Genomic DNA, 25,379 nt, shown 5'->3' on the forward strand with positions numbered 1-25,379 from the left:
ATGTACAAGATGTGCTAATAGAAATTGTTACCTCCAATGCACCTTTGAATTTTCCCAGGGCCTCATAACCCATTTTCCTTATCCCGTCACTGGGAGATGATATGCTAACAAATGCGACGGCAAGCAAACCCAAACTGGCAAACTCCAGTGGTTCAAGATAACCCATTGACAGACTATGGATTGACAACCGCAAGATGTAAACAGGATCATATTGTTGTGTTCTTTCAACTTCAGCAGACTTCATCTGCAAAAAATATCCCTAAGAAATTAGTAAGCATTAACAAAAACACAAATCACTTGAAAGCTCTACAGTTTTGAAAAAGATACCATACACAAAGGTCTCTGAGTGTGTGTGTGTGTGTGTGTGTGTAAACTCTTCCTGCAAATGCAATAATGTTTGGTGTATATTCACTTGTTCTTAATAAAGAAGAAGGGGAAAAAAATAGAGAGACGGAGAGAGAGAGAGAGAAGAAATAGAATGTGAGAGAGGGGAAGAGAATACAAAAAGGAAATGGAGTTCAAATTCACAATAAACTGCAAAATGAACCATTCCAAGTTTTCAACAGACATACACCATACTTATGACCCTACATGTAAAAGTAAAATCAATAGATACAAATAATCACAAAATTAACACAAAACTAATGAATCACATGGAGAAACCAAAATGGATGTGGCTTCAGAATATCCAATATAGGTACCTAGCATGATTGCATTTGCAGGAAAAGGTGCCTATACACACACACATGCCCATATCCACCTCCACCCCCACCCACACACACACACAGAGAAACACACACACACCTCAAAAGCACCCGTCAAATTATCACGTTGAATCTTGTTCTGATGAAAAGGTCCATCATCAGCAGTCCTGTCATAGGGAAAATACAGCACTGTTGCAGCACACATTTTGGGGTCAATGGGAAGGTTTTCTCTAAACAGACTTCTTCGGCGTTCTTCAGCTGCTTCATTATCAACAACATCATTAACAATACCCTGCTCCTGTGCCCGTTCATTTCTAATCTTTACAGCAGTAACTCCCCACAGATAATCCATCTCAGCAACATTTCCATCCAATCCATCAAATGATTCAATCTCATGCATCAGATTGTATATCTCCAAGTCAATTTCACTAAGCGTTGCACCATAAGAAGACAAAAGCAAGAAGAGCAGTTCTTTGGAATCTATGCCAAAATCTATCTCCGAAACAGAATCAGAATGATAGAGTATTCTGAGCAATTTAATAACTTCCAACTGTTTGGTTTTCAGCTCAGATCTTTCTGGACTCTCCTTGCCATCACTGGCATACGGATCATTACGTTTACGAGGAATGACAAGTGACCCCAGAATGCTGGACATGGGCCTAAAAAAGGTACCAATCTGAGAATAACCAGATGATTTGGAGACAGAATTAAGAGAAGGGGCAAATTGAGAGTGAGCAAGCAGAAGCTGGAGAACTAAAACACGTGAAGATTTACCAGACAAAGTAAGAACAGTTTGGAGCATTTGCTGTGTCTTAGGATCCTCAAACCTATAAAGAAAGGATGACCTAGCAAACTGTTCTATGAAGGGAAGAGAATCCAATAGTAGATGATTACCATACATATTTGTGGTCAACTCAGTAACAGTTGTCAAAATATGAACTTCCAAGAATTTGAACAACAAACAATTTGTGCCCTTTGTTAGATATTCATTAGAGATTGAAGGGAATTTCTTCACGATCAATTGCCAAGCATGAACCAAAATCTTTATCAATTGAATTCTTGACAAGACCTCCTTACTGAATTCTAGTTTTGACCAAATCACCTCCACCTTCCCATCTGCTTCTTTTGGTGAGGATTGAAGCTTATCATCCTTTGGAAATAGCAGTAACTTGCAGATGGATATCTTGGCAACAACTCTGTTTACAAAGTTAATTGACTGATTGAATGAATAAGAATCAATCTCACCAACATCACATTCCAGCAGACCATTGCATGCACCTGACTCTGAGCAAATGGAATTAAATAGCTTCAACCGCTTTTTCAAAGTCATAGAACCTGATAAAGCAAAGTGATGCTGCAACATATGAACTGCTTTTACAAGAAGACTGCAATTGATGATATTGAAAACTTCCTCCAATGATGAAGGCAAGAATTCACCAAAATCGACCTTAAATATGTCTCCAGACACATAACTCCTCCAGTTAACAAAACCATCCAAGAGAATCCTCGAATAATGTGAAGATATACTCCTAAAATGCTTGTAAAACAGTTCACCAAGTTTCATTAGAGTAGAATCCAAAAACAACAAAGCAGCAGGTAACAGCATCATATAGTCCTCATCTGAAATACTACAACTACATGTCCCTTCCATTTTGTTAAGAAGCAATCTTTTATTTAAAATATCTGAAATCAAGCACCCAAAGGCTGACATATGATTGGGGCTCACTTCAACAAGAAGAAACAACAATTCAGCTTTGGTCACATTTGTTCTGTATATACAATGAGAAACTATTTCCATAGGAGTGCTTTGTATCACCCTCAACATTGCAAAAGTCGACGGAAGCAAACAGCTCTGCTGTTGCCAATATCTGTGCAAACACGCAGCATTTACAGCTCTCAGCAAACATAGATCCGCAACATCTAGTTTACAGCATGTTGAAAACTCACACGTCTTGAAATAAATTCTCTCAAACAGGGCATTTTTCTCTTCCAATCCCCAGAACAAATCATATGTTTCTGTCTTTAGGTTTGGCCATCCCATAGAACTGGATAGAATTTCAAAAGCACGACCAGCAATACACAATCCCACAGACAGCGCAGAATCCTTGAAAGATTTTAAAAGCATCATCTCATTTACATCAAGTCTAGATAATATCCAATCCACTAATTCAAGCAGCTCAAAGGGAGATATGTAAGGAATCAAAGTATATAAAGTGCACAACGTGGGGACAACTTGCGCCAAATCTTCAGTTTTCATGCACAGGTCAAAGTTAGTCCTGAATATTAAAAATAGCTGCTGAACCAGAGTTCTGAAAGCCTTTAAAATATGTTCCTTTGTGCAGACATCACACTTCTGACCATAGCACAAAGCCAAGAAATGGTCTAAAGTAGTTGTCAACAGGATCAGTGGGTGATAATCCATCTTATGAACTCTCTGCTTGCATAAACAAAGCAAATTTTCCAAATTGTGCCCAATGTTTCTGTTTGTGAAATCCTTGCTAAAGCCTTGAAGCAATGCCGATGACACTGCCACTGCTGGATGACAGAAAATAGTTTCAACCACTTCTTGAATATATTGACTTGGCAAATGCGCCCCAGCGACTGTTGGACGATCAGACGCAGGATTTACAATTAATAGCTGCATTAATATATGCTCTATAAAGAAAAAGCATATCTCAGACAGCCTTTCCAGTTCACCTGAAGGTTTAATTTTATACGTTGATCGTATCTGGTCAATCCAGAACAGCACAAGGCGAAAAGAAGAAATAAATTGATCAATTGTCAACTCAGACAGTTTAGCTAAAAGCAAGTCTCGTAGTTTCAAGTGCTCCAATGAACTCAAATCATCAAAGCTCATGAGCACAGGAAATAGAACGTAGAAAGGCACCTGCTTCAAAAATAAACTAAATGCAACAGAAACAGAGTCAATTGAATCGCTGCCACAATTGAGAGATGAACAATTGATAGGCCTTCTAGAAGTATTAACTTCTCCACTGTTGCCATCTACAGCCATTTCCAAACCATGAAAAAACATTTCAGGCCATAACTTGGAAACACCACCAATAAGACTTCCCTCAAGAAAAACTACAGAAAATAAGACAGAAAGAGGAAGACCAAGCAAGCTCTGTGAAATCGACATAACAGATGGAAAATTTTGTAATATCTCATCAGGGGTTGCGCAAATCATTGAGAAGGAAAATGCTTTAGTTATTCCAACCAATCCACCATCATGCTCACTACTTACAATTTTTTGTACTTCAGAAAGTGTATTAGCAAAAGAACCACCAGCATGCACAGATTCTCTATCAATAGACAAGATGCCACAGAGTTGTCGATTTCTTATGCTCTTCAAAAAGAGATGCAATTTCTTCAATGGCCTCCACTCACATAAACTCTTAGAATCCTCATTTGTAAAGAAACGGTCACCAAATCTCTCTGATAAGAACATATCAATCAAGGAAGATAACAGTTCACCTTCAACCTATCAAAATTCAGTTATTTTACTATGTTATGTACAAACAGATGCAAATGGAAAGGTAAAACACAAAATGTTTACCTGAGTTTGTACTATGTAACTTAGTGTGTTGCTCACAAATAATGATATCATAGATTTCTCAGGTAATGTAAAAGTTCCAGAATCTGAACTCAGCAATCTTAGACACTTCTCTAGCACACATATAACAAGAGGGCTGAAATCAGGAGAAACATCTGCCAAAAGATAATTCAGAATGTTAGTAAAAGTAGCTCCATTACGTCATCATGTTCATTATAAGAGTGGGAAAACTTGAAATACTGATTCCCCTTTTTAAATTTAGACAGTGTGGGCAGACCAAAATAGGATCAACATGGTGGTCTAAGATTAACTGTGATCTTCAACCAAGTAAGAATTGATCCATGTGTTCCAAGATCATTACATTTGGTGTGCTCTATCACAATGTATCCATGATTAAGTTTGTTCCCATGTCAAACAAAATCCAAGGTTACTTGCCATTTAATACCAAAAATGCCAAAAAAAAAAATAGTCAAATAGATGCTATAATTAACTATAATTATCAATATTAAATTAGTTGTATTTATTATTAATTTCAGATTATATTTCACTGTCTAATCTTTTAATCATTTTTACATTTATAATGCAGGTTAGGAGTGCACTCAGTTCTAAATGGTTCGGTTTTAACAAAAACTGATGACCAAACCAAAATAAATTGATTCTCATTATCCCAAACTGATACCGAACTTTACACCAGAGGTTCAGTCCTAAGACGGAAGCGGTTTACTGGTCCGTTCTTCAGTTATTAAACAAATTGAACTTTGGTAGAACTAAATTTCAGGCCCAGGTTGTTTTAGTTTAACTTGATCTTCAAGAAAAGAAGGCCACGTAATTGCTACAGCCCATGAGTAGTGAGACCTTGGTTTTCTAAGTCGGAGAAGGCTCCACGAAATTCAGTGGCAGTCAATGGGGGACAAAATCATAGGAGAGCTGGGCATGAAAGCGTCATTGTTCATGTGAATCTTGTCCCGCACCAGTGAAACATGGGAGAGTAGCCCTCATCCTCCTCCATAAAATGGCTCCATCCCTTCTTAGTTATCTTTTATTCATATATAAAAATACAAAACAATTGAGAATTATAAATTAATAATTTGAAATTAGAAATGGGATAAATTTTAGTAGTTAAATATATAATTCAGTTTTTTCAGTTTTCCTGGTTTGGTTTGTCTGCATGACAGAAACTGAAACGGAAACCGAAATTTTTGGTTTTCGAGAAATGAAATACCAAAACCAAAAAACCAAACAGAAATGTGAAACACTTTGGTTTTGGTCCAGTATTTTTGGTTTTTCAGTAATTTATGTACACCCCTAATACGGGTAAATTGCACAGGTATTTACTAAACTTTGCACTTAGTTTTGTTTCAGCCACCCAACTTCGATTTGTTGCAACTTGCAATTGACAAAAAATGTGTTGCAATGTACTTTTACATTATAGATCATCTAATAAATTAACAAACAAGTTGATGTGGAGGTGACTCACCTCCCTGTCCCCACTTTTTTGTTCTTCACGCTCCCAATAAATGACCCACCAAATCCAAACCCCACTTTTTTGTTCTTCACCTGATGGAAATCTTGAGGTCGCAGAAGATGTTAACAGCAATCTTGCTGAGGCGCTGCTGCCGACTGTGATCTCCAACTCAAGCTAATGTGCATGGTCTGTCCTAGATCAAAGCCAGAGACCACCAACAGCAGGAATGACATCTAGAGGGTATCGTAAATGTCAAGGGATTTAAGCATCATCTCTGCCAACCACATGTTGTCATGAATATGACTTAGCAAAGTTGAGGAGCTAGATGACAATGGCATGTGCAAGGTTATGAAGAGGCTCTAGTAGATCAAAGCATGGCAAGAGAACACCATATTGCAGAACCTCTTCATGTCAAAGAAGAGGACAACAGTGCAGTGCTTGATGACCTTGCTCCAGAATGCGGTATCTCCTTCCAATGATTCTCATGGCAAACTGTGGGTGTTGTCAATGCTGATCTCGTCAAGCTCTAGTTTCTTCTATTCCTCCTTGAACACATTGGATGGCATGATGTAATAAACGAGGCAGTACTCCCATCTCATATTCCATCAAGATCATTGCTTTTACGATTCTGTTCATGCAGGACACACTTCCAGCAAGTATCCGAGGAACACTTTCGTCTTTTGCGGATTCCAGTTGGCCAGTTCCATAAGGTCGCAATGATCAAAACTCATGTCAGTTGTTGAAAGACGATTACTTCAATTCTTCAGACCCTTTCGATCACAGTGATACTTCTAGAATCTCTACAACCTTCCAGAAGCATGTTGAACTTCTCAACAGCAACATTGCACCCTGCGCTGCATTTCTGTCCAATTGAGCAACAACATCACTTGCTCCCACAAACAGTGATTTCTAAAGCTCACTGGTCAGCTTTGAAATGTTATACACAGCTTCAATCAGCCAGGAATGCTCACTCTGCAAACTCGCCAAACTTCTCCAGCGGTTCACCTGAATCATACTTGGTGATCACCCATTACACCATGCCATAAAATTTTCTGACACAGCTTGGGACTTCTGATAGGCTAAACTCATCATCCATGGCCAAAAAAGCAGCAAGGAACTTATCAATCCATATGAATATTTCGGAGAGGTCACATCAGGTTCTAAATGAGATAGATCCTCAAAAATATTCTTATGTCTATCCCATTTTCACTGTTGTCCAGTTTGGCATCAATGATGGCAGAGCCTCAAGCTGTGAACGGGAGGGAGGATCATCAGCAAATAATGCATTGCTCAACTCATCAGATTATTGAGTGCCATAGACCAGGAGATAATCAATATGAGGCGGTAACCAGTCCCAGTATAGAGTCGCATCACCATATCTCTGATGTCAAGATTCCTCCAGACAAGAAAACGTGAATCTTTAGTAGGATCCTTTCCACATATTGTCATGGATCAGAAAAGGAATGAGAGGGATGGATGGAAATATTTATTGGATAGAGCAGGAACTGCATTAGACTAGACAGACTGATTAGAGGAGTAACGACGACCAGTGCCTAAAGCAACAGGCGGTCGCAAGAGATATTAGCCTCTACAGACAGTTGCCGGATTGGAAGGCCTTTTTCACAAGATTGGCCAATAGCTCCCAGAAAAAAGTGAATCGAAAACCAAATGGATCAACACCATTGAATGAGGCAACCATGTCATCGAGGAAACAATTCCTATTCCCAAAATATCAAGGGGACAGGCAGAGTCTGGATCACTGGAAGCAGCCATATCAGCATTCTTTAACCAAGTGAAGCTACTGGATTTCTTAGATGGAAGGTTCTTCTTCGCATGCTCAGGGGGTCCATGTTGTTCAAACCATTTTTTAAGTGATTGGCAAAAATAATCAAGTCAGTTTGGGTCTGGTTTCCACAATTTTTCAACCCATGGTTCTTATCATGTTTGCGACGCAAAAGTTTAGGTCAATTGCAACAAATTGATGTGGGTATCTGAAACAAAACTAAGTGCAAATAGTGAAATTTGCCCTTTATAATATATAGTATACATATTATACATTTAAGGATTGTCTTGCATTTGTTGGAGGAAATTGCCCATGATCATGTAAGGATTCATGAGGCCGACCCTCCACCTAGTGGGACTCAAGGCTTGGTTTGTCGTTGTTGTATATTATATATTTATTAATGCATATAAATACTAGATTGTACGTGCACACGGGCATTTTATACTGAAAAATAGGGTAGGTATAACTCATGCAATGCTAGTCAGAGTAAAAACATTTTGGTCTATGAGATGTTCGAGTGGGAACAGAATAATCCCAAAATTGTTCAGCAAGATCACCGTCCAAGGATAATTACTCTATTCAAGGACACAAGGAAGATACTTGTCTGGGCAATAATCTTATCACCAAGAGTGATTTGGAATCACCACCACAAGAATGCTGCAACCAAACACACCGACTCTTTGACCATCAATAACTATAATCTCAGGTCATCGCCCAATAGCAAACACCCTCACAATGTATCCTTTACTCTTCTTTTTTTTTTGTTTTTTGTCATCTTTTCAGTGTGGGATTAGAAAACAAAATGCATTGAGAGAAGAGAAATACAACAAGGACAAGCTCCTTACAGAAAAGGAAAAGAGGAAAAAAAAAACATCAAGCCTGTAAAGCTAGACAATCGCACTGATCCAATAAGGGCATTCCTTTGAAACTACAAAAAGAAAACTCCAAGCAAAGCAAGGAACCCAATTCTATCCCAAAGCAACTACAAAAGGCAAAGAATTCCCAATAAAGATGCAAGCATCCCTCTCCAATCAAATATCTCAAAGCACTGCAAAAACAGCAGAGCACCTCACAATCAACCAGCATCCTTCTTCCAAAGCTTCTGAAAGAAGTGATAAATCCATAGTTTTAAAAATCGGTGCGTAACGGCCATTACAGACATTACGTAACAGTACCAGTGGCTTCCTAGACCGTTATTGGGCGACATCTCGGAGGTGCTCCGATTCACAACGTAAAGTCCATAATAACCATTACGGAATGTTACAGGCCATTACAGTGTCAGACTGGCTGTGAATATCTAAAACTGGTTTTTGAGTCTTTTTTTTGGCATTTTCCCTTTTCTTTTCCCTTTACTGAAGGTTAAAAATTCAAGTTTAAGTTGGTTTGTTTAGTTGGTGATTTTTTCAGTAAAAAAATTCATTTTTTGGGGTTTATTATCCTTGACATTTATTATGCATTTTTTCAATAACTACCATTAAAACAAACCTAACTTTCTGTCATTAAATTACATATGTTTGTATTCTAAGTCCTTTCAAATTTTTTTTTTTCTACTTCTCTTACACCTAGTTTGGAGACTAAAATACACTCTAGTGTGTGCATTTTTGTTCTTGTTCAACAAATGAACATTCTATATTTTACTTTTTTGGATAACAAAAATTCCATTACAGACTAAAAAGAGTACAAAGATGGCATTCTATATTTTAAACTTCCTTATATTTTTTATGTCTTAGTTTGAATTTCCCTTACAATCAATAAAGTAGTGAAAATTACCAAACGCATGCTTCCCCTTGCCAACAGCAACTAACCCGACCAAATGACACCCAATAGTTGAAGTATATGTTATATTTAAATTGATAAAATTTGCTAAAGATCATTTAAAGCATTAGTATAAGGATTATGGGATCAAAACATGTGAATCTATATGTTATTTACTAAAGATCATTTAAAGCATTAGTATAAGGATTATGGGATCAAAACATGCGAATCTATATGTTTTTAAGAAGTTTGCTAATGCAAAACAAAAAACCACGGAAGCGGAGACCGTCACTAGTTGCATAACGTCCACGATGGCTGCAACTGTTACACCGTGGTTGTTACCATTACCTGGACTGTCACCATTATTTAAAACCATGGATAAATCTTCCAAAGACCACAAAGAAGCCCAATTCTCACCCAAAAATCCGAACAACTTGTTTTGTAACTTCGATATGGCAAAGTAAAGCAAAAAATAAGTGAGAACGGGTCTAACAACTATCATAATTCATCTCGCAAACTTTTGAAGATTAAAGCTCTGTGAAGTGACATAATCTGCGACAGATTACTGCCTAACAAATAAAAAGCCTTGACTCTAAAGAAACCTCAACTCTCCAACTGATTAGCAAGAGAAGAAGAAAAGGAAAGATGAGTTAAATGAGAGAAAGAGGACATGCAAAGAAAACCCAAGAACCACATAAGGTCCAAATCCTAGAATCCCTTCTAGATGAAGCCAGAAAAAATTCAAAAAATGCAAATTCAATAAGCAACTTAATAAAATAAACATGGGAAGGAACATCTCCTGAGGTAAATCCAATAAACAACTTGAGAAAATAAAGCAAGCATAATTTCCAATCAGATAAAATAAAGTAAAAAACACAAGGAAATGCACTAAATGCATGATCAACGTCAAAAGAAAACATCTTCTATGTTCTGAGTGAAAGTGCTAAACCTCAATAAACAACAATACAAAAATCAGCCCACAAAAGCATCCATTCACCATGCAACCCAATTGCAACAATATGCACATTATGGATTGCAACTCAAACTAGGAAGTAAAATTTGCAAAAAAAACTCAAGCTCGTGAATATATAAACTGGCAAGAACTCAAAATTAAAGGCCTCATAAAACATTGTTCCACACAGAAATGTTCCAGAATTGACCATACTGACTCTCAACCTATAGCATGGCCAATTTATAAACCTCACAGAATCCTAAAAATACATGAAAATGTTTTAATCCGGCAACCCTCAACAATTTAATGTATTCAGGCCCTTAATCTTAAACTCGCAGCTAATTTCAAAAAGGAAGACAATACTGTAATATTAAATAAGAACCATAATTTGATACAAAATCTCATGACTTAGAATGGACAGAATTTAATACTCCAACTTGGCTAGGTGAAAGCAGGACAAACAATAACAGTAACCAAAATTTTGCCCAAGGCTATGTTATCATATAAATATAAAAAATAATGGGCAACATGCTCTTTAGGTAACTGTACCTTAACATTGTATTTCTAATAACTATTCCAATCTGAATACCAAACACTTTGTGCCTATTGAAATTTGCACCCAAATTGTCTTAACATTGTTTTATCCAATTTTATACACATATGGGCTAGCAACAAGATGATGTATATTTAAACCCAAGTAGAAGAGCTAGGGGTAGACCTAAAATAACTTAGGTAGTTGGGAAGCATTTAACAGCTCTTAAGTGAGGAAAATGCCCTCAATCGTGTTAATTGGTGGGAAAGGATTCATATAGCCAACCCCACATACATGAGGCTTGTTGTCATTGTTGTTGGAAAAAAATGCACTTTTTTGTTGCTCATTGTAGTTTTACTGAATACAAAGCTGCACATTACACTTTCAGCCAAATAAAATTCCCATAAGATCAGTTCAGAAATCACTTCCAAACCAGTAAAATGCTAAATACTAAACGGCACATGCATTAAAAAATAAATCTAAAGGAGAAATTGTATTATGAGTTATGGCACCTAAACCAAAAGGGGCAATCCAGCATTCAGTAGAATTACAGTAACCAAAAGAGCATTTTTCTTGCCAGTAATAATCAACATCGTCATCAGCTTGTTTGTTGGTCCACATAAGCAAAAAAGCACCATACTATCAACAAAATTTTGGATGAAAAATTCAACCAGACAAAGTAAAGAGAGTGATCTGCACATCGGTACAAATACTACAGCAAGGAAATTGATATTTAGTTAAAAGTACAAAATTTAGTGAAGGAAAGAGCATTTTGCTCTGAAACAAAATTCAATTCAAAACAAAAAGATTGCCAACTAAAACTATGTAATGACATCACCTCAGGAAAAAGGTTTTGTAGTTATTACCTTTTGTGCCTTTTAAATGGTAAGCACAGGACCTCACACGATTCAAATATTTGAATAAATTATTGCCAACACTGGAAATGGCATCACATAAAAATGAAACAACAACTGAAGACAGATTCTGAAAGACTTCCATCCTTTCATCTTCAACAGAAAAAGTATCATTACTATAACCAGGTAGAAATAAGAACCATGCAACAATTTCCCGTGAATTCTTGTCAAATGCACCTGTACTTAACATGGCTGCTTGTGCCAGAACGTACGCTTGATCCTTTATGTCTCTAAATGATGAATAAATTAGCAAGTTGATGAATGGATGAAGATGCTTGTACATCATAGGTGCAGTTCTAACTGGAATGCCACGCTTAGGACACCATCCAATGCATTCTATTAGAAAAGATAACAAAGATTGCTGCAGGACTGTTGGTAATGCAAAAGGATTGCTGGGGATAATTTTAAAGAAATCAAATGATCCTTCGAGAAGAGCGGGAAAAATTCGCTGCAATAAAACAACCACTTCAGGATTCATAACAGTAGACAGTAAAGTAGAACGTGAACAGAAAAATCAAATCCTATCTACTAAACTTCAAAATTACCCAAACGAAAATTTTCTTGTAACTAGTGATGTCTTTAAATTATTTTTCCATAGTCAAGTCCTGTATGTGGCAAATTCAACATAATATGAGAATTTTTCTGCAGTGGCATAATTTGTCATTTCTCACAAGTAAACATTCAAGCCTTACAACTTGCAAAGCAAAATGAATTGAATGCCGAATCTTATTGATAAGAAAGTTCACTTGAGAAAAAAACAATTAGTATTGTCATTGGACTCATTTCTCACTAGTCTTAAATGTAGGAACTTTGCCTAGATGTCCAGTTAATTGTTGCGCCACAACACATTTGACATTGCAGGGATAACCAGCTAGTTATCAGTTCAAGTGGCATTTCCCCTAATCAATCCACATCACTAACCACAGGAAAAAAAAATCCAAATGATGATTTGTCAAAAGAGCCTTTCAATTGGCTAGAATTCGCAATTTGAACAAAACTAGATCCTGTGAAATCAGCATCTGAAAATTTATCCCGTAAGGACTTATTGAATCCAATTGTACAACATAAGCCTTTAAAAAACAGTAAGTTTATGACCTTATTCTATCTTCATTGATTTCTGTAGATATTTTCTTACAAAGTTTTGTTCCAAACCAAGGAATGCAGAAGCATCCAGGTCCAAAATAAAGGGGACAGGCCAGCATTTATGGTCCGCATTATTGTAACTGGCAACTGTTCACAATACTATAGCATTTTATTGTTTGAATTAATGAAGGATTGCATTAGATAAAGAAAGAAATAGCACAACAAAGAAAGGAAAATAAAAACAAGAACAAGATATCCTCCCAATACAAAAGGAAAAGAAGTAGTCACATTACAGACATTTCACCTTCATCACTTTCTAAAAAATGGATGGCTGGTTAAAATCTCTCCCAAGGAGATTAAAGGTTGAGATTTTAGGGTTTTCAGTAACTTAGTAATAACCCCTCTCCTGGAGGCTATAGTTTCAGTTTTTCAGAGCTTACTAACAAAAGGTAAGATTTGGATTTTCTCTTGAGGTCACTGTTAGAGGTTATTTATGTCTTTTAGTATTATTATTAAGTGTGTTAGTATGTTAATTAGTGAGAGTTAGTAAGGGTATTATTGTCATTAGAATGTATTTAATTTGTATTATAAATCAAGTGAGGTCATTCATTTTAATCAAATCTTAACATGGTATCAGAGCGTGATTCAACGTAAACCCTATTCTTCTCAGCCATCGCCAGAAAAGTCATTCCCGCAGCTGTCCTTCTCAGATCCATCTCCACCCCTCATTATTTCACAAAACCAACCATGTACCCAGACACAGAACCCTCTGAAAGCCTAACCCAACAAAACCCTGTCACTGGAGGAGCTCCAACGCGCGGCCACGTGCCAGCCAAATGCCAGCAGTGCCGAACCACACGTCCGCGCGTGGGTGAGTTTCTGGCCACCTATTTTTATCCTCTGCCATGTTCTGATTCCTTCTCTTGACAAATATTATCAAGCTGTTGGGCCTGTTTTTTACTCAAAAATACAAAACCTTTTTTTAACATGCACTCGTGGTACTCCATTAATCTCTGTTTCGGTTTTTTGGAGCAGTGGCAGTGTTCATATGTCCAGTTGTGAGGCTGTGGCAGTGCTATGTCAGTGAGTCATTCACTTCGTCCGTGGTTGTGTTGGTGCTTCACATAGTTTGTGATTGTCCTAATAAGTTTTGATTGACATTGATGTGGCTGCTGATTTGAAAGTGTTGGGATGGAATCTATGAATCCTAAAAATTTGTTTCCTACATTGCTGCTACAGATGACGACTCAAAAGTTGGATGGAAAGAACTATGTTCAATGATCTAAAGCTGTTTAGGTTTATTTAGCAGGGTTAGGAAAATCTAACAACATGCTCCAATCTGATCCTTCTGATAAGAATAGAAAAGAAGTGTGGCTTCAAGAAGATGCCTTATTTGTTTCCCTCTTATGGAATTCGATAGAGCCACAGATTGCATGGATGTGTTTGCATCTAGATACGTGCAAGGAGATTTGGGATTATGTAAAGCTTCTATATTCTAGTAACATTACACGTATGTATGATTTATCCCAGGAGTACTTTCAATTACAAGAAGGAGATAGGAGTATTGCAGATTATTTTGGAGAGATGAAGCGTCTTCATGAGGAGCTTAATGTCGTGCAACCTATAACCGCCAACGTTCGTGAGATGCAAAAACATAGAGAGCAGATGACAGTCCTTCATGTTCTAACGGTCTTGAGACCCGAGTTTGAGGCAGTCAGGTTACAAATACTTGCAGTGCAGAGCAGCCATCATTTTCCGATGTTTATTCATGTACCCTTTGTGCTTCCTTTAGCACGCATTATCCTGCTCTTGCATCTGGCTCTAAGAGAAGAGCCTTTTCTGTACAGGGTTATTCTAGTTCTCTATCAAACAACTGCAAAAGTTATCAAGGCGGGTCGAGTGGTCGTGGTGGTAGAGACAGACGAAGGTAAACTACTCCTCACAAGTGCACTCATTGTGGACGAAGTAATCATACTATTGAGCAGTGTTGGGATCTCCACGGCAGACATTCAAGTGTTGTCAATGCAGCCACCACTGATTTCACACCTTTGGGAGCAGCCAATGCAGCTATCACCAACTCCTCACCTTTGGGGACAAGTCTGGGGCAACATACTATATCCATGTCAAAGGAAGAGTAATCCAAGTTCCAATAGTATCAAGCATCACAACAAGTTTCTCTTCCCATTGCATCTCTTGCCCAAATTGGTCATCCCACAGTATGTCTGTCATTTAGTACTTCTCGTCCTAGCCCTTGGGTCATAGACTCCACTTCCACTAATCATATCACAAGTATACCTAGCTTCTTCTCCACTCTTCAATATCCTACAAATTTACCTTGTGTTACTCTTGCTGATGGATCCACCACTATAGTCAAGGGAAATGGGACAATAAATCCCATTTCTTCTATTTCTCTTCCTTTGGTTTTGTATATTCCCAAATTTCCTTTCAACCTTATGTCATTTAGCAAGATTACTAAATACATGAATTGTTCAGTGACATTCTTTCCTAATGTTGTGGTTATTCAGGATTCGAAGACAAGGAATACGATTAGCAGAGGGCATGAAGCTGGTGGACTCTATCACTCTGAACCTCTATCTCCTTCTACCGCCTACACTACTACTGCCACACCTTTCCAAATTCATTGTCACCTTGTCATCCTTCATTGGAAAAGTTAAAATGTATTATTCCTAGTTTGAGTTATGTGTCTAGTATTGATTGTGAATCTTGTCAGTTGGGAAAGCACCATCGTGTCCCTTTCGCTTCCCGAGTCAGTAAACGGGATGCAAGCCCATTTATGTTAGTTCATTCTGATGTTTAGGGTCCTAGTAGAGTAGTGTCCAAGTTGGGTTTCTGGTACTTTGTAACCTTTGTGGATGATTATTCAAGAATGACTTGGTTATATTTAATAAAAGATTGTTTCGAGTTATTCATGTATTTGGTGCCTTTTGTTCTGAAATAAAGACTCAATTTGGTTTGCTAGTTCAAATACTTTGAATGATAATGCTAAAGAGTATTTCAGTGCACAATTCACTACTTATATGACTCAATTTGGTATTGTCCATTAATCATCATGTGCTCACACTCCTCAACAAAATGAGATTACAAAGAGTAAAAATAGACATATTCTTGAAATCACTCACACCTTACTTTATAAAATGCATGTACCTAAATTGTGTTGGAGTGATGTTGTACTTACTACTTGTTATCTGATCAATAGGATACCATACTCTGTTCTTAGCATGAATTGTCAAAATTTCATCGAAATTTCCGATTTTTGTCACCCTTGAAATCAAAATGGTAGTCAATTTTCGTCTTGCATAATTTCCATTGAAATCTCAACAAATCATCTGAAATTTATCGAAATCTTATAATTTTAGCAAAACTTGTTGAAATTTTAACTATGCAATGTAATTTCCTCGGAATTCAAATGACAGATTTAAGAGCGAAGTGAAATTTTTCTCTTAATTTATTTTATTTTTTTTTATCGAAGAAAAATAATATTACAAGTGCTTGGAAATTATATGAAAAACTAAACTTACATCAACATTTTATCTAACCATTCATGTCTAAATTATCAGTATTTGTACAATAAATCATATTTAAATGATTTATGAATTTCATTTGTATTAATTGAATATGTTTAATGCATATTATCTTACAAATACGTTTGATACACATACTATATTACAACTTTTCCACCTCATACACAACATACATGTATTCAACTTGTAATATATTAGTCCTAGAATTTACATCATTACGTCAATTAACCATTTCTAAGGTTTCAAAAGAATTACATGCTTTACTATTGATTTCTGTTATTTTTTCAAATCAAAATTGAAATTGACATCGAAATTAAAATTTCCGTCTAAATTTTCATACTTATGGAGCTTCGAAGTTTAAGTCAAAATCAAAATTTAAGACCTTGGTTCTTAGTGGTAAAATTCCCTACACCATTCACTTTCCAAATTCACCTTTATTCTCTCTCCCTCGTATATTTCAATGCGCGTCCTTTGTTCATCAACTAACTCCTGGGATGGATAAGTTGGATCCTTGTGCTATAAAATGTGTCTTTCTAGGCTACTCATGTACCCAAAAGGGATATCATTGTTATAGTCTTGTGCTACATCACTATTTTCTTTCTGTCGATATATTTTTTATTGAGTTTACACCTTACTACACCCAGCCCTGAGTACTTCTGAGCCCAATGAGTCTCTTTCTTCGCCTAATCTTCGAAATTCTACTTTGTTGTCCTTGCCCAACCAACCATATGAGTCTTCATGTAATTCGAGTCCTTCTCATCGTCTTGATCATCCTAATTTGTAGGTGTATTCACGACGATGACTCCAAGGAAGAGAGTGCTTCTACTACTACACCTTTGGTTTCCTCGCTTGATGATCATACTCCCCATGATGTTGATCTTCCTACTTCTGTTCAGAAAGGTAAACGCACACAACTATGTTATGACTCCTTATCACCCACCTACTCTCATCCACTATCCTTCCTAAATATGTTTTGAAAGCCTTAGCCCATTCTTGGTGGAGGAATGCTATGGTTGAAGAGATGAATACTTTACATGACAATGGCACTTAGGACTTGGTACCTCTTCCTCACGACAAGTCTGTGGCTGGTTATCGTTGGGTTTACACTATGAAAGTCAACCCTGACAGTTCTATGGCTCGTCTAAAGACCCATCTTGTTACTAAGGGATATACTCAAGTGTATGGTATGGATTATTCTCATACTTTTTCTCCAATTTCCAAACTTACATCAGTACGTCTATTCATCTCCTTGGCTACTACTTGTCACTGGCCTCTACATCAGTTTGATGTGAAGAATGCCCTCTTGCATGGTAACCTGGAGGGGGAGGTTTATACGGAGCAACCACCTAGGTTTGTTGCTCGAGGGAGTTAGGCTTAGTGTGTCGGCTCAAGAAGGCTCTATATGGTTTAAAATAGTCTCCCAGAGCATTGCTTGTTTGTTTCAGCGTTGTAGTACTTGAGCTTGGTCTTTGATGGTGTGCAGTGGACCATTTCATGTTTTATCATCATACTTCATCGCGTAGGATCCTTCTTGTTGCTTATGTGGATGATATTGTTATTACAGGTGATGATAATAAAGGTATTTAGAGTCTCAAACTTTTTTCTATAAACTAAGTTTCAAACCAAATACTTCTTAGATATTGAAGTATCTAGATCTCGCATGGGAACTGTTCTGTTACAAAGGATGTATGTTATGGATCTGTTGGACGAAACTGGATTGCTGGGATCTAAACCGGTTGATACACCCCTGGATCCTAACAGCAAGCTAGTGCCAGATAAGGTCATTTGCTACCTAATCCAGGACAATACCAGAGACTTGTTGGAAAGTTAAATTATCTAACAATCACTCGGCTAGATATATCTTTTGCAACAAACATTGTAAATCAATTTCTAGATTCTCCGAGGACAAGTCATTGGGACGTAGTAATTCGCATCTTGAGATATCTCAAAGGTGCACTAGAGAGACATCTTTTATATCGTGACAGGGTCACACTTATATCCATGGATATACAGATGTAGATTGGGTTGGGTCGCCTTCCGATCAGAGATCCACAATCGGGTACTATATCTTGGTTGGTGGTAATTTGGTTTCTTGGAAGAGTAAGAAACAATTTGTGGTGGCCAGGTCAAGCGCTAAATCAAAATATAGATCTATGACTCACACTACTCGTGAACTTGTCTGGTTGAAGAACATGTTGGAAGAATTGGGTATTTCTCATTATCAGCCTATGAAATTGATGTGTGACAATCAAGTTGCTCTTCATATTGGCTCCAACCCGATCTTTCATGAGCATAAAAAGCACATTCAAGTTGATTGCCACTTTGTTCGAGAGAAACTTGTGTAGAAGCTCATTACTACCGCTTATGTGAAGTCTAATATGCAACTTGCTGATTTGTTTACCAAAGCATTGGGAGGGGCTCGTGTTAAATTTATTTGTAACAAGCTAGGAGCATATGACATTTATGCTCCAGCTTGAGGGGGAGTGTTAGAGGTTATTTATGTCTTTTAGTATTATTATTATTAAGTGTGTTAATATGTTAATTAGTGAAAGTTAGTAAGGGTACTATAGTCATTAGAATGTATTTAATTTGTATTCTAAATAGAGAGAGAGACCTATCTTCAGGTGAGGTCATTCATTTTAATCAAATTTTAACAATCACAAACCCTGGAAACTCCCCTTTTCCATCCCTTTGTTAGTTAGCCTGTTTTCTGTTGTTTCACCACTAGAACTCTACATTCAGCTGCAGGATAGCAACTTTTGTTGCCCGATGCTGCTTCTAGTGGTATCAAGTGAGAGATCCTGAATTGTGCAACTGCTGGGAGGGGAAGAAATTTCAGTTGAAGAGGAACAAACCAGCAGCAGGGATAGCCGAAGTTTTGGCCTATTATTTATAACAAGCAATCCGGATACTCTAGAGATGGGAACGTACAGTATCCTATATGGAGATTCTGGAAGGTGACAGCAAAACTTTGTACACACTAAAAGGTAGTACCAGGCAACCAAAGCTTGAGGAAAAAAAAATTTCTTCCAAAAGAAACCATTTGATGCAGGAGCATCAAGGTCAAAAACAAAGACAAAAGGGTCAGCATTTACTGTTCATGTCACTGCAACTACAAGCTTTTCACTCAAGCTTAGCAATTTGTTTATCTCAGGACATTTTTATATCTTTTATCTATTATTTGGGTTATCTAGTCCTAGTTTTTAAGTAGTCACATGACTGCATTTGACCCTTTAAATAAATGAAGGGCTAGGATTAAAATCTCAAGAGGGAGACTAATGATTGGGATTTAGGGTTTTCTGTAACTTGGCAATAAAACCTCTCTCAAAGACTCTAGTTCCAGTTTTTCTCACAGTTACTAATAAATTTTCATATTTTAGTTGTCTTTTGTGCTCACAAACCCTAGAAACTCATTACCGTTCCATCTCAATACCTAGTGTTCTTTAGCCAGAAACTTAATAATATATATATATATGCCATAGTAGGCACACATCTCCCTCCCTCCCTTGGCATGTGACCTTTTAAATAAATGAAAGGCTAGGATTAAAATCTCTCAAGGGAGGTTAATGATTGGGATTTTAGGGTTTTCTATAACTTGGCAATGAAACCTCTCTCAAAGACTCTAGTTCCGGTTTTTCTCACAGATTACTAATAAATTTTCATATTTTAGTTGCTCAGAAACTCTGAAACTCATTATTGTTCCATCTTGGTACCTAGTGTTATTTAGCCAAAAACTTCATAATATTATATATATATATATATATGCCAAAATAGGCTCACATTCCCCCCCCCCCACCAAAAAAACAATGAATTAGGGGTGTAATATTTTAGAAGCAGCTGACAAGGACAACTACTCTCACCCCCCCCCCCCCCCCAAAGCACCAGGGGTTAAATATATTTAGAAGCAGTTGACAATGACAACTATAGAAACTTACCATCCAAAGAACAATTTTCTCCTTCACTTGAGTTCATTATTTTACCAATAATTCACGCAAATAGAATATAAGAAACTGGTACTTACGTAAAAAATTTTGAGAGCATCAAGCAACTTTGAGTGAAAATATATCTCTGCATCCTTTAATGCAGTGACAGGCATGGAGGATGCGTGTAAACCCCATATTTCAGCAATAACCTCTATCTGATCTTTTATACTGTCTAACTTTTCTGCAGTGCATGCACATAAACCTTTTTCACTTTCCTGAGATAGCAAAATGTCAGGGGCAGAACTTATCCCACTTATAAGAATATCCACATCCTCATTTACAGCAGCAGTTCTTTGTTTCTTCATACCATTCATATTGTGTTCAAGGGCGCTATCCAAATCAGCTGCTCTCTTCAAGCATAAGTCCGAACTCTTGTGGCGACTACTCAGAGAAGATAACAATGTCAATAGAACTTGAGAATCTGGAAGTGATGTTTGGACTTCATTCTGAATTTCTTGCTTGAGAGACACCCATCTATACATTATTTGATTGTTGGAATAAGAATGGTTGTTTATAGCATCCATGAAGGAGTTCAACAACTTCAGCGACTCCAAAAGAAGCCTCAAAGTTCCATGTTTCACAAGAGAATCAGCATGAAGTAACCCCTTATTGACCACTGATCTCCTGAATGGACGAGGACATATGCATTTCATAATATACTGCACATTTGGACTATTAAAGGAAGGTGGATCTTGAGATTGGAAATCAAGGAAACCAACAGGACAGCTAAAGGCCACTGTGGAAATCAAGTTTGCTGCCAAAGAAACAGCAGCAAACCTGCAAGTACTTCAGTCATGTTGCAAATTTACAGTGCAAGTTCACAGGATGAGAAAACATTAAAAATAAATAAAAAAGGAAATTATAAAAATAATGTAGTTGGTAGAAGTGCTAAGCAAAAAACTAACCAAGTAGAAGAGGCAAAATCTTCAAGGTTGTAAGGAAACTCATCCATGTATGATGAACCAAAAGAAGGCCTCCCTCGAACAATAGCCAGAAGCAGGTCTCGGTGATAACCAACCTCTGTTGCTTTAAGCTTCCTCATTAGACCCAGGATTCGCTTCGGATTACCCCTCAATGGATTTGGATGTTTATTCAGATCTGGCATCAATCCATTTGATGGATCAGTACAAACCATAATCAGAACACTATGTGCCATTTCTGCAGCAGGTCCTCCATTCTCCCTCCCAGAAATGCTAACTAGTTTTTCCAAAGTAACACTCCCGAAGAGGACACTCCTAAGAGAAGGAGGCACCAATGACTCTTCAATGAGAACCCTATCCCGCAGTGTAGACAGGACATATAAAATAGTCTCCTCATCATCATTCCCAAGCCCACGGAGGACACCAGAATACATCTCCTTCTGCTGTAGGACCCATCTCAACAATCCCGGCTTCCCCATCTCCAAAAATGACATTGCAAAACTAATGAAGGGTTTTCTTGTGGAGTGCTTTACTTTTTTCTCAATTTGCTTCATTTTATACTCCGCAAGCTTGGGAAATATAGTGAGTTTGAAATTGAAGCTCTTTGCAACCTCCAAAGCCAAACCTGAACTTCGCCTAACAATAGAAGCTATTAGAAGAAGAGCAGCAGTCTGGCGCTTTGCTTCTTTACTACTCATTTCTTTATAAACATCTTCCATTTTTTCTTCAACAATTGAACGAGCAAGCTTATCAAGAACCCTGGTTATAGAAATTCTCCCCACATCGTCAGGTTTATATTTTCCATCCGGATGACTCAAAATTGCAGAAATTAGTGATAGAATATATGACATTCCAAGATTTCCCCTTCTAATCCTCCAAGCTTCTAAAAGCTCGGAGCACTTAGAGGAATTCTGTATATATTGATGTAGTAACTCATGTCCAGAATCGCCTTTAAGCAGCTTGATGAACTCCTTTGATGCATAAGAGCATAACTTAATTTCAGTAGAAGTAATGTTGTGCAATAGCTCCCTTAGTTTAGCTTCATTAGACGCTTTGACTACAAATTTTGGAATATGTTCTTCCTCAACCCCACTTTCATCAACATCCATCATACCTTCAATCAAGCAAAAAAAAAAGTTACCAAATTTTCATTATATCTAGTTATCACTAGGGGTGAGCAAATGGTCAATTCAGTCAAATTCGGTTCATTATTTTTCAGTTAATTAATTCTGTTAACCAAACCGACCGAACGCAGGGGGATCACCGAACCGAACGTGACCGAATTACCTTTTCGAGTAATATGGTTAACTGAATTTAACAGAAATAATTTGAAATTAATTATTAAAAACAGAATACAATTGTAATTTTTTTACAAATTCCATCTTAATTAAGCAGCTTATACTAACAATATCATAGCAGACAGGTGATTAGATCAAAATGGTATTTCATTTTTCAAATAATTGAAAATTAAATTCTCAAAATCAATTAGGAAAACCATGGAAAGCCTAGCTTGAGGATCAAATCTGACGGAGTCGATCCCACTGGGGGTTCGGCCTAGCGTAAGGTTGTGTTACAGCGTGAAAGAATTGCAAGCCAAAAATTGAAAATGGAGGTAGAAGAAATAGAAAATAAAAGAACTGAGAGGTAGAGTCATACCTGTGCAGGAGAGCCAGCGATGGTGGCTGTAACAGGCGGCGGTGGTGGCTGCGACTGGAGGCTCGTGAATGGCTGGAAGCGGCGAAACGTGCAATCGTGCGTAAGAGAGAGACAGAGAGAGAGATCAGCGACTCACGGCCCACGTGGAACTAGGAAGGGGCACAATATTATGATTAATAGGCAAAAATTAAGAACAGATATATAGTTGAATCTTGGTGCATACTCTTCTTCACTGCAGCAAAACCTTGTATTCATAGAATTTCTTCTTCTGGAGAAACTGTTGAATTATTTGTATTACTCAAAATATTGTAATAAACAAGGCTAATTATGTTGTTGGTTGAATTGAACATGAGAAAAGTTTTGGAGAAAAGTTTTTTTTAGTACTTTTAGCATAACAAATATACTTTTTTATGCTACTGTTATTATCAAAAAACTGAGATGGGCTAGCACTTGGTTTCCAAAGATTGGATTTTGCCACAAGCTAGGTGGAACCATTTGAAATTCATTCCCGCGTAAAATTGATTCTAGTGCTTGAGTAGTTAAGGTTCCGAATCCAGAACAAAGAATAGTGATGTCTCAGCGTTAAGAGTTGGAACAATGGACGCCGGTCTTTTATGTTTGGGTCATTCATTACATGGCTGTGTGCTGTACCTGAGGCAGCACGGAGACAGCCAGGGGCGGAACTAGAATTTTAGTAATGCTGGGTCTTGGGGGGAAAGTGGGGATTGGGAATTTTCAGTAGTTGGAGAGAGAAAAAGAAGAGAATAGGGGAGAAAACAAGGAAGAAGAAGAAGAACAAGAAGAAGAATAAGAGGAAGAAGATCCAGCTTATCGCATAGGGTTATGCGTGGATGTGGGAATGTACACACAGAGCGGCTTGAAGAAGAAGAAGAAGAAGCTCACCTTAAAGGGGTTGTGCACGGAGGCCGTGCGTTGAGAAGAGAGGCGAGGCGCCGTGGAGAAGAGGAGCTGCGCGCGGAGAGGAGAGGAGAGGAGAGTGTCTTAGGTTTGATTTTTGTTACAATAGGTTTTTTTTTTTTTTTACCTATTAGCAATCTAGAACTTATGTTAAACAAACAAACACAATTAATTCATTCAATTCAATACCATCGATCTAACTTTTATTTAAAAATTACTAAAGTTGTGCGTTTATAAAAGTTTCAATTTTCAAATTTAAATTTAAATAAATTTTAATATAATTTTATAAAAGGAATAATTTAATTTTTCATACTTTTTTATTTTCTAATTACTTTTCCTTCATAAAAAAAAATAATATTTAGTGTATTATTTAATATAAATATTTGTCCAAAAGTTTTTGTTTGATTTCATCAAATAAATAATTATTGTAAGAAAAAAATAAACAATTTTTGAAACATAATACTTATACTTGAGAAGTCATAAGTGGTTATTGATCATATATATTGGCAAACTTGTAAGTTTAAATAATTTATGTGTATAATAGTGAATTATTAATTAAGAATTGATGATAATTATTTAAAAAACATTATTAAACTAATAATACTACACACATAAATTAATATTTGTTATAAAATGATGTAAAAATTAATAATAAAATAAATAGAGATGAGCAGAAAAATAAATGAAGACGAGATAGAAATTTACGTGGTTCGACTATGTCTACTCCACAGGCGAAAGAGATCAAAAATTTCACTGTTTCATGAGGAATTACAACATGATTTGGAACCGGCCTTGTACAATATATCACTTTTCTTCACTTTATCTCTCCACTTCTCTTATCCTTATTATATACTCCTCATTTCAAACATGCAATATGTATATATAAGCATGTTATATGTATATCACAAATGAGAGGGAGAGGGTGCCCTTTTATAGAGCAAGGGGTGGAAGATGAAGGGTTGGGTTCATAAGGATATGAATTAGTGCAGACATATAGGGCAGTTTCATATGGATATGAATTAGTGTATATATATGGGGCAAGTTCATAGGAACATGGGGGACATCCACCTATATTTCATAACACTCCCCCTTTGATGTCACCCATATATTAATTATTTCTGATTAGATCTTTAAGATGCCTCACTCCGATAAGATGAACTAATTTCTTGAATGTTGTAGTAGGCAAAGTTTTGGCGAACAAATCTGCTAGATTATCTCTTGATTGAATATGATGAACATGTGACACCCTGATTTTTCATACCATTTTTTTCCAATAAATAATAATAAATATTCACACGTCATCAACAATATACATAAATCGGTCACGTGAACAACCCTTTTACCACCCATATGACCCGACCTGCATTGGGTACCGGGTAAATAGTCATTTCATTATACAACCTATTAGCGGAAGACAGTATATTTATATCATCCATAATACAATACCCAGAGTATCAACATACGTATATACACATTACTATATCTCATACCCAAAAACAATACAACCCTAGGGAATCACACCTCCCTAGTCAAAAAGTCACCATGTATATTAGGGTTCCAGCTCCCTACTATCACGGAGCTCTATCACTCGATTTGTCTGTTCTTTAAAAAATTTAGAT

The 25,379-nt window shown here is 37.0% G+C and overlaps 1 protein-coding gene across 9 annotated transcripts in view; it reads right to left on the minus strand.

The window, feature by feature from the left end:
* Window positions 1–23,877, minus strand: part of LOC131166095 (uncharacterized) — a 46,845-nt gene extending 22,968 nt beyond the window's left edge. For 2 of the 9 annotated variants that reach the window (XM_058124374.1, XM_058124441.1), the window contains exons 1-8: window positions 23,746–23,862; window positions 22,843–22,991; window positions 21,172–22,300; window positions 20,305–21,052; window positions 11,611–12,106; window positions 4,261–4,412; window positions 805–4,185; window positions 32–244 (exon numbers count right to left, since the gene is read on the minus strand). In XM_058124374.1, coding sequence (XP_057980357.1) covers window positions 32–244; window positions 805–4,185; window positions 4,261–4,412; window positions 11,611–12,106; window positions 20,305–21,052; window positions 21,172–22,298 — 6,117 coding nt within the window. In that variant the 5' untranslated portion in view covers window positions 22,299–22,300; window positions 22,843–22,991; window positions 23,746–23,862. Of the gene's footprint in view, window positions 1–31; window positions 245–804; window positions 4,186–4,260; window positions 4,413–11,610; window positions 12,107–20,304; window positions 21,053–21,171; window positions 22,301–22,842; window positions 23,120–23,745 lie in introns of those variants that run through there. The other 7 variants (XM_058124416.1, XM_058124393.1, XM_058124409.1 and 4 more) reach the window with 7 other exon arrangements.
* Window positions 23,878–25,379: the final 1,502 nt, after the last annotated feature.

Source organism: Malania oleifera, chromosome 1 (genome assembly GCF_029873635.1).
Source record: "Malania oleifera isolate guangnan ecotype guangnan chromosome 1, ASM2987363v1, whole genome shotgun sequence".
Classification (NCBI taxonomy): domain Eukaryota; kingdom Viridiplantae; phylum Streptophyta; class Magnoliopsida; order Santalales; family Ximeniaceae; genus Malania; species Malania oleifera.